Here is a 10,760-nt window from a genome sequence, read left to right on the forward strand (position 1 = left end):
CAAAAGGAATATATTGAAAATTTATTAGGCCATAAAAATTTGGTAATAATATTTGAGTGATTTCTTTCTCTTTTGGTAAATAATATTTTAGTGATTTATTTACAATTTTGGTATATAAATTCAAATCTTTTGATATTTAGGATTTGTTTTGTTCAATTGATGTGATTTATCAATTTCAGTTTAATGTTTTATAATTTCAATTTATTTTTAAATTAATTTATATTATTATGTATATTATATACAAAAATTATTATATATAATATTAAAAAATAATTTAAAATATATATCATATAGGTCCGATCTGGTCCGGGCCTAAAAAGCTTAGAACTGAAATTGGACCTGTTCTAGCCTGTTTTGCTATTACGGAATCCGATTTCGGACTGGACCGCTTTGACCGATTTGGGCCTGTCCGGTCTGGTTTCCTATTTTTTTTTTACACCCCTAATTCCTAATTTGCATAGATTTGTTCTCCCTTCGCTCGCCATATAAATTCTCATTGTTCTTCCTTCACCGTGTATGTTTTCTTTTTATCAAGACTCCTGCCTCTGCATAGCAAAAGCAAAACCTTTGGTCTCCAAATCTCATGGCTCGTGCTTCCCATATTGTGTCTTCCTTGTCATGCACTTCACTATCTCAGACTCCATGGCTCATGCTTCCCACTGACCATGAAGACGATATAGTACTAATACTCGCTGCTTCTTCAGCCTCTTAGAGAGTAAAGACTAACAAGATCAAGATTGTGTTCGACGGGCTTCCTGAGGCTTGGTGCTTGGGCTCTTCTCACGCTTGGATGGTGGTTTTGGATCAAAGAGGAAACCCGCGTTTGTTTATTAATCCCTTCTAGCATTTCCTCGTGCACTAAAACCCAGCATTGGTGAAACTTACTTTGTCGAACTGTTGCAGAAGGTTTCCATCATCAAGGCTGTCGTGTTGTTCGTGAACCAGTCTTGCATGGTAGTGGTAATCTATAGATTAATCCAATCATGGCTTGCATTCTACATGCTCGAAGACAACATTTGGACCTACCTTGGTGGCGAAGGTTACTGTGATATCATATGCTACGAGAATCAACTTTCTGCACTTGTAGCCGACGATTCGATTGCAGTATGGGATTTTCGTAGTCCTTTTCCCACAAAAATCATCAGACATTCTGCACCAGTTTTGGAAGATGATCACTACAAGAACTTTCCACGAAATAAATTTTTCACTCAATCTTACTTGGTGGAATCATTGGGAGGTCTTTTGCTTGTTGATCAGATCGTTGGCTACTTTGTTAATTCAGAGGGGATAAATCTCATTTAAGGTCAGTGGATCAACTCGAGTTGTAACAAATGTGACAAAAGGATCGTAATCAGGACTAAGACCTACAAGATGATATGAGATAACCTCATGCTTTTGAAGAGGTTGTCCAACAATAGCGAGAAGGTCGGCAAAGCTTTTCTTGGTTGTGGCAAGTTGTAAGTGGGTGTGGACAATATTAGCACGGGAATGCTACGTCAAAAATTTTTCTAGAACAGTCCAGAGGGCATGGGAAGTATTATGAGTGTGTACTTGAAAGAGAATATTTTTAGATTGGGAGGAGGGGAGGGTGCTAAGTATGAGTTGGTCTTGTTAACACCACATATGATAGGCACGGTTGGGGAGGGAATTGGACAATAAAGGAGTAGGAGTAGATGTACAGCCATCAAGGTAGCCAAAGAGTTGCTAACCACGAAAGTATGGAATTATCTTAGCCTTTCACAGTAGGAAGTTGTCTTTTGTGAGTTTAATGGTAATAAGTTGGGAGAGAGTGACAGGGGAAGAAGACAAGGATTGTGGATGAGGTGGGGGAGGAGAGATTGAGGAAGATGAATCAGAGGTGGCCATAGTAGAAGGTGATGTGAGTCTATAGGGGCTCTGGTACCAATACAAAACACTTCAATGAGGTGTATTGTTTGGAAACTCTCCTTTATTGAGAGAGAGCATTTTGTATTATATTTATAGAGTAGAATATAGAGTATTAATAAACATCAAAACAAGCAAAAGGCTATGAACAAGCAAAAGACTTCTATTTTGTTTAGTTCGAATATAGATCCTGCTATAAGGGAGTTGATCACTTTATCTACTAATGGAGTGGTATGTGGTAATTACAACAGGTATTTGGGCCTGCCTATTGTGGTAGGAAGGTCTAAGTACAACACTTTCAAGAGCTTAAAGGAGAAGATTTGGAGGAGGATTAGTAGCTGGAAGTCTGAATTGTTATCATCAACAGGTAAGGAAATTCTCATCAAGAGTGTGCTACAAGCCATACCAGCTTACACCATGAGTTTTTTTCGATTGCCTTCTATGTTATCGAATGAAATTGAGGTTATGTTATCTCGGTTTTGGTGGAGCCATAAGAAATCTGAAAAAGGTATTCATTGGAGGAGGTGGGAGATACTAGGCAAAGTGAGAAACAAATGAGGATTAGGGTTTAGGGATTTAATCAGTTTTAATAGAGCTTTGTTGGCAAAACAAGTATGGAGGTTGATTCAAGAACCTTCCTCTTTGGTGGCACAGGCTTTTAAACACAAGTATTTCCAAAGCTGTGAGCTGATGGAGTCTAAGGTAGGATCCTCTCCTTCTCATATTTGGAGAAGTATTGGTCCTCATTAGATTTGGTTAAGGAAGGAGTTGTTTGGAGGGTGGGAGATGTCAAGAGTATAAGAGTTTGGCATGATAAATGGCTACCACAACCCTCCACTTATAGAGTACAAACTCTTATGCATCAGTTGGAGCTAGAAATTAAAGTTGCAGATTTAATTGATGCTGTTAATCATAGGTGGAAGTCTGACTTGGTGGAGGAAATTTTAAGTTCAGAAGAGGCCAAGTTAATTTGCAGTATTCCTATCAGTTTGAGGGATGTTAATGACAAATTTTTTTGGGTAAGGATTGAAAATGGTGTATTTACAGTAAAGAGTGCTTATTTTTTGGACTGTTTGATGAGGAATTAGTCTCATGGAGAGGCCTCGAATGGAGAGGAAGTTGATGTGTAGTGGAGGAAGCTATGGCAGTTGCAAGTTCCTGGTAAGATTAAACAATTTGTTTGGAAGCACTTAATAATATCTTACCTACAAAACGTATTCTGAAGAAAAAAATAGATTATTGAGGATGGTCTGTGCCTAGTTTGCAAAAGGCATAATGATACAGCTATTCATGTCCTTTGGAACTGTCATGCTCCAATGGATGTGTGGGGGGAGAATGATAGCCTGTTAAGAAATGGCATTATAATTATAATGATTTTACCTTCTTGTGGTATGCTTTATATAGCAGACTAGATGCTCAGAAGTTGAATCAAGTGGCTGTTGTTCTACACAAAATTTGGGCTAGGAGGAATAGTCTTAACAATTTCATGAGTCCTTCTGTTCTTCTAAGGTCAGCTTTAAGTGACATTGAAGCTTTTCATGAGGTGCATCAGTATTCACTTAATGCTGCAGACAGGAAGGCTCAACAAGTTACTGATATGGGGTGGAGTCTACCAATGGATCCATTCTACAAGCTTTTAACTTTGATGCTGCTTTCGATTCTGGAAAGAAGACAATGGGAATTGGTATTGTGCTAAGAAACAGTAGAGGTGAGGCTAAGGTTGTTTTGTCTGCTCCAAAAGCTCATGTCTATGCTGCATTTTTTGCAGAATGCTATGCTCTAAGGTTGTTTTGGGATATTTTAGAGTATCTTAAGATTTTATAAATAGTACTTAAAAGGTTTAAATTAAGATTTTTATTAGGTTTTGAAAAAAGAGAAAGAAAAATTCAAATAAAACTATTATAAAGATAAAAATCTTGTTCAAATATAATTTTTATTTTGATGTTTGAAAATGCTGTATTATTTTTTATGTTTATTTTAAAGTTTGTAAAAGTTATAATGATTAGATAATTATTAGATAAAAAAATTGAATATTTAAAATTTAAAATTACTTTATATTTGAGTAATATTTGTGAATGAAATTATGAGAATTTAAAATTTTTTGCTATGATATCATTACTAAATTGTACCCTAAGTTATTTTTAAATATTTTATGCCTAATTGTTACATATTTTATAAATATATATATTATAATAAAATAAAAAGATATGTTTGTAAATGGATAGATAAATATTCCATGCATTTGTCACAATTCATGAATGAAGTGCTTGGGCCATAGACCTTTAGTCATTTTAATTCCATTTACAATTATTTTTATTGTGATTTAGCAGGTTATTTAGACTACAACGTAACTAGTGGGCTTGGGCCCTTAGTTTTATTTTTTTGTATGCCTTTAATTGTGTTAGCTAGACCCATGTAGGGGTCATATTCTTTATGTATGAGCCAATGGCTTTGGGGTTCAACTATTCAGAAAGTTAATGTAAATTATATTTTTCTTTCTCTTATCATTTTCTTCATTTCTTCAATGGAGGTGCTCCCCTCGAAGTGAGTAATTTCTCTGTATTTCTCTTTAAGTAACTTGAGGTGTTATAGCATGATATTATAAATAGAGGGATGCTACTCATCATCCCACATCCCACACTTTACATATTTTAAATTTTTTTTTATTTTTTATTTTTTATTTTATTCTTGTTAACTTAATTGAGTTGCTCTACTTATTATCCATATACTACATACTTATTATAAAAGAAATGAAAAAAATTAAAATATATGTGATGTGATGTGTAAGGATGATAAACAAAATTATTCATTTCAGACTAGTCTGCGAATCATTCATGGATTTAGATGGATTGAAAGATAATTAATGCTACAGACATGGATCCTAGGTTTGAAGTCAGACAGACAATCCCGTTTGGATTCAGAGATGATTTGAGATGGTTTTAGATGAGTTGAATAAAATATTATTAGAATATTATTTTTAATATTATTATTGTTTTGAAATTTAAAAAAATTGAATTGTTTATTATATTTTGTGTGAAAATTTGAGAAAGTTGTAATGATGAGATAAGATAAGTTGAGGTGAGTTTCGAATCCAAACAATGACTCAATAAAATTTACATAAGAATTTACAATCTCCAAGATACACAAGCATCAATAAAAATAACAATCACCAAGATATATTGTTTACGGAGTGAGCTTGTAATAGAAAACAACAAGGTTAGATATAATTATGGATTATGTAAATGTATTATATTTATTTTTTAAAAATTGAAATATATTATTATTTATATTTATATTTATTGTTATAGTTTTTATATTTAATTTCTTATTTTTTAAAAATTGAAATATATTATTATTTATATTTATATTTATTGTTATAGTTTTTATATTTAATTTCTTTTAAATTATTTATATATTTTATGACTGTAAATACTATTCCTAAAAATATATTTTTTCAGGTGGGATGCCTTAGAATTTAGAAATGGTGTAGATTCTGCAGGAATCAAAGAATTATCCGAGCCAAATGACAGCACAGCATTCCACTCCTGTTGGGTCTGCCGCTGATGATTGTGTAATTTGTTCTCGATTCTTATCCCAATTCCCAGTCCCAACCCCAAACACGGCATCACGCATCAATGGTATAACTAAAAAAGAGTAATGATATTTTAAAATATAAGATGTAAAATAAGGATATTTAAAAAGAAAAAATTTAAAATAATATTAGTATTTTATTAAATATTTCTGATTTTAAACTATTATTGCATAAAATATTATGAAAAGTGTCTTGTGTTTATTATTTTTCATAACTTAAAATTAACTGATAAGATCTTTTTACTTTTATATCAGCATATTTTAAAATAAGATATTTTTAGTTTCATTTAAAATATAATTATTTTAAAAAAAATTAAAAATTGTGTGTCTATCCTTTTCTATAACTTAATAATTGATATTTATGCCAGATAATGTAGGAAATTAGGAATACACGGCAGTCCATGACTCCATATGCATGGTATATTATTAAAAAAAAACTTATATAAATAATTTAATGACATATAATTTTTATATCAGTCTATGATTCTATTTTTTTCAAAATAGTCCGGTTTTAATTTTTTTTTTCTAAAATCGGACCAGATCAATTCATTTAAATATATGTGTATATATTTTAATTTTTTATATTATATAAAATATTTTTTTATATAACTTTTTATATTATATATAATTTTTATATCTAATATATATAATTGTATATAAAATAATATTGTATTATATGTTAAATTACTAATTAAGATAACTATATATTATCACTATAGTCTATAGTATTAATAATTATACTAATACAATATCATTGTATATTATGATATCCTGTAATATATCACTATATTATATATAATAATATATCACTATAATTTATAATACAATTATAATATAATACAATATATTATAACTATATTATTATATAGTATAATATATATAGCATATATAATGAAAAAATGAGATCGGAATCGGTAAAACCGGAAGTACCAGTTTAGGGGTATAACCGATGTGGTATCAGTTTTTTAAATTTTAAAACCAGTGTAGACAAGTTCAATTTTAAAATATGTCCAAAACCGGACTAATTGCACCCCTACTGGACACTCTAAAAAATTTTAAAATTCTCAAGATGTTTCGAAATTTCATTCACAAACAATACTATAATACAAAATATTTTTCAGTTTTAAGTTTTTAACTTTTTCATCTAATCATTACTCAAATAAAATAAAATCAATACGATTTTTACAAATTTTAAAACAAAACAAAAAAATTAATACAACTTTTACAAACTTCAAAACAAAAATTATATTAATATATTTGAATAATTTTTAACTTTATAATATTTTGCTTAAACTTTTTTCCTCTCACTTCTTAAGATTTAATTATATATTTTTACTCAAACAATTTCATTAATATTTATAAAATTTTACAATATTCCAAATGTCCAAATATGTCTTTAGCCTATATTGTTCAAAAACTCTATATTAACATTAAATGCTTTAAAATCTAGATAATATTTTTATTTTTCTTTAAAATTGGATTATTAAATTTCAAAAAATGATATTTAGATGTGCAATTTTGCACATTAAGATTGTGTTTAGATATTGAGCTGAGTTTAATTTTTTATGAATAATAGTTAGTTGAGTAGTTAAAAGAGTTATGTGGATCCATCTAAACTGAATTTAAAATATGTTTAAATTTTAAGATGAATATAATATTTTTTATAGAAAGTTAACAAAAGTTGTGGTTCCTACGTAGAAAGATATAATAAGTTAAAAAAAATTGTGAGTTCCACGTATAAAGAAATTTTGAATTGTTGTCAATTTAATAATTTAAAAATTAAATATTTAAATATTAACTTTAATTTAAAATTAAACGAATCGAGCTGAACTCAACAGCCTAAATATCATAAGATAATTGGTGAGAAATTTTATTGATATCTAACTATCATTTATTTTAGGCTTTAAAATTCGAAAAAAACAAAATTAATAAATCAAAATTACTGGATGGCAACAGCTGTGACACTAATCATTACTATACGCCGACCGCACGCTTTCAATCGTCCAACAAATTCTCAACTTCCGAACCGAGCCAAACAAGACAACAATGTCATTTTCTTTCTTCTGCAGCATATCACCCATAGGGCCGTAAAGAAAGGAAAGGGCGTGTTTTAATGGATAAACCAAACAAAACGATCACCAACACGATACCCCCAGATTCGGTTTCTTTGTATTTGCTTCTGCTTCTTGTTGAGGGTGTTTCGTAGGTATTTGGTGGTAATGGCGGACTTGGAGAAGGGAGAGAAGGTGGAACTGCAGCTGAGAGATAAGGAGGATGACCATGAGGAGAAGGAAAGGTTTATTGAGGGAATGGCGGTGCTCGACTTTGACATGCTCTGCTCAACGGTGGCTTTGCAGACTCGGCAGGGAAAATGGAGTAGCTTCGTGAGCGTTGGACAAGGCGAACAAGAAGAAGGAGTGGAGATAGGCGGGGTCCTCAGGATGTGGGAGGGTGAGGTCCTCGACTGCTTCCAGGACCGTCGTATCGCTCTCGAATCAGCTTGGTGAGTGCCTTGTTTTTCTTCCTCTTTTTTATTTTTCTTTGGCATGATCTTATTAGGGGCTGTTTGTTTCTATAGAAAACTTTTTCCGGGATATTTTCTCGTTTTCTGGACAAAGAAGAAAAAGAAATAAATTTTGGGTGTGAAGAAGCTAAACTGACTTTACAGGCACGAGAAGTTTGTTTTTCAAATATATCTTGACTTGTTTAGATCCTCCACCGAACAAAACTAGTTCAGAAATTCTGTTTTTTTTTTTTTTTTTTTGTCCTCCGTTGAAATTTGATTAACGGGGATTGTTTTTGGGGCCTCTCGTCTTTAGCTCCAACTTTTTAGTATTTCCTTACACATGCAGAATCTTTGGAAGTTTCATTTCTTCGCTGGGCTTGAACAATGATAAATACGCCTAATTTACTTTAATCCTGATTCGATTTTCCCCTTTCTTTTCTGGGTCGTTCAATTATTGTGATTAAATTAGGTGAATAAAGAATTAACTCTATTCGCATATAGTTCTAATTATAATTCAAAGTCAATTTTTTTCCCGTTTTCCCATTTTCTGCCTCTTTTCTGGTGCTGATAGCACTGGCACATGCTTTGCGTGACTACTAAGCCCGATGTGGGTTGCTTTGAGTTTCTGGCTGTGTAAGGCAGAGGAATAAAAGGACAAAGGACAAAAATGTGTTGTAATGTGTTATACATCTAAGATTTCTTTGAATGGAATACGTGCTTTGAAAATGAAGTTTGCTGCCATAGGTGATAGGTTGAGTATTTTTCTGGTCTTGTTTTACACTCTCAAACTAATTTTCATGTTTGTACTACGCTTGTGCGTGACAAGGTATTTGATGTTGCAGTTGTCCCTGCTACAGATTTGGAAAGAACATGAGAAGAGCTGGTTTTGGTTCTTGTTTTGTTCAGGTAAATTTTGGTACTGTTAAATGGAATAAAAGAAAAAAAAAAAGAAAAAGAAAAAAGAAATTTAAGATACAAGTAGGGTGAGGTAAGTAACAGTGATATTTTGACTTCGCTGCATTTAAATTGCTTATATATGTTTGTACTTTCAAATTTCAACTTCTAACTATATTCTTACTTATCAAAAGAAAAAATAAATTCTAAAATTGTTCTTTTAATTTTGCAGGGATCCGTTTACTTCATTCTCGTTGTTAGTGCTCTTCTGAACTGGATTGCCTTTATTGTCACCAAGCGGCACTGCTTTCTCTATTTGGCACTTGCTTTAACCATTTGTTTAGGGACATATTTGGGCTTTATCCGCACACAGATAAAGAAGAGATTTAACATCGGGGTGAGCATTTTGTCTATCACTGTGTTTTGTTCCTCAGTGCCACTGCTTGGTATTGTCTTGGCTCAATCTATTTCTTCCTATATTTAATAATGTTTGTCTCAACATTTTTGTTCTGACTTTGCGATCATGTACTCTATTGCAGTGGTTTCTCCAAACATATATAGTCCCATGTTTTGCCAAAGCTTGCTTAGCATCTTTTATAAGATGAATTGTTCGAAGGGTGTTAATAACCTAATAACAACTTTTTTTCTACCCTGTATATCTGATGCCATTTCTTTGGTTTCATTCTCCATTTAAATGACTGTCACTGAGTTTGTGGGAATCATTATTGTTTTCAGGGCAGTGATAGTTCCTTGGATGATTGCATCTCCCATCTTATCTGCCCGTGCTGCATGTTATGCCAGGTCCTTTTCCTTGCAAATATTTTGTCTACATAATTTGACTGTTTCAATTAATTTGAAGTCTGGAAAATGCTTCATGTTAAACTTTAATTTGTGGAAGTCACAACGAACAATTGGACTTCAGTCAAATTGGATAAAACCTTTATATTTATTTAAATTTATTAGTATTCTATTAATTTGCAATAGGAGTCTAGAACATTGGAGATGAACAATGTTCAAGATGGAATTTGGCATGGTCGGGGTGACACGATATGCGTTGGTGGCTTTCATGAAGGGAGCAAAGCGTTCTTTGAACTTAATCAACCTTCTCCTGCATCAAAAACGTCCCCTGAACCCTGCAGCATGCAAAAAAGTGCAAATGGGAGTGATCATGCTTCAAATTAAGAACTTGGGCATTCAGATATATTGATGTGCTGACCCCAATAATTATCAGCCCTATGAATGATGTCAGCTTCCTATTTAATTTCTTTGCTAATAGAGAGATGTAACGCAGGCTGCATGGTGTTAGCCAGTTTGTTTTCAGGATTTGGTGGTTGCTTGCATAGGAGACTAAAGCTTTGCTCCACCGTGGGAGTGCAGGCTCCGTGGATCTACAATATTGACCTGCACAAGGAAGGTGCTTGCAGGTACAGAAGCATGTACATAAAGGAAACATGTTAGTGGGGGGCCTTACAGTCTCCCCAATTCTCTACTATTTCAGTGGTAACAAATATGATTGTTATTAGTGAAATGGAGTTCATGATCATCCAGCATGCTGGGTTGATTTGCTACTTGGTTTATTTAGTCCGGATTTGTTGAATGGTTGAATTTGGGACCATTAGATCATGTAGCATTCTTTGCAATAATGCCTACTTGGACCCCTCACACGTGCATATTAGGAAATTCCCCTGAGAGTAACTTAATTAGATTTATTTTCTTCCAAACTCTTCGGACTTGGAGGTTGTGGTGTTGTGCTTGTACCTGATGCTCAAATTGGATATGGTGCTGGGTTATTAGTTATAAGCATCAATTTAAATTGACATGACATTTTAAGAAAAGATGAAAATATCACGTGTTAATACTCCAGGAATGCCGAAAGTTTTTCGTT

General features: G+C 32.5%; 1 protein-coding gene across 1 annotated transcript; it reads left to right on the forward strand.

Annotated features, from left to right (window-relative positions):
- The first annotated feature begins 7,483 nt into the window (after positions 1–7,483).
- LOC121266416 lies at positions 7,484–10,533 on the forward strand. The gene is made up of 5 exons (XM_041170229.1): positions 7,484–7,978; positions 8,824–8,887; positions 9,108–9,272; positions 9,611–9,676; positions 9,860–10,533. Exons 1-5 carry the CDS (start codon positions 7,695–7,697, stop codon positions 10,055–10,057), a joined length of 777 nt encoding a protein of 258 aa, XP_041026163.1. The 5' UTR covers positions 7,484–7,694; the 3' UTR covers positions 10,058–10,533.
- Positions 10,534–10,760: the final 227 nt, after the last annotated feature.

Source organism: Juglans microcarpa x Juglans regia, chromosome 5D, assembly GCF_004785595.1.
Source record: "Juglans microcarpa x Juglans regia isolate MS1-56 chromosome 5D, Jm3101_v1.0, whole genome shotgun sequence".
In the NCBI taxonomy this organism is placed as follows: Eukaryota; Viridiplantae; Streptophyta; class Magnoliopsida; order Fagales; family Juglandaceae; genus Juglans; species Juglans microcarpa x Juglans regia.

Coding starts and splice junctions, on each gene's coding strand:
- LOC121266416 (XM_041170229.1), top strand. CDS start 7,695: ATGGCGGACTTGGAGAAGGGAGAGAAGGTGGAACTGCAGCTGAGAGAT. Junction 8,888..9,107: donor TTGGTTCTTGTTTTGTTCAG/GTAAATTTTGGT, acceptor TTAATTTTGCAG/GGATCCGTTTACTTCATTCT. Junction 9,677..9,859: donor CGTGCTGCATGTTATGCCAG/GTCCTTTTCCTT, acceptor AATTTGCAATAG/GAGTCTAGAACATTGGAGAT.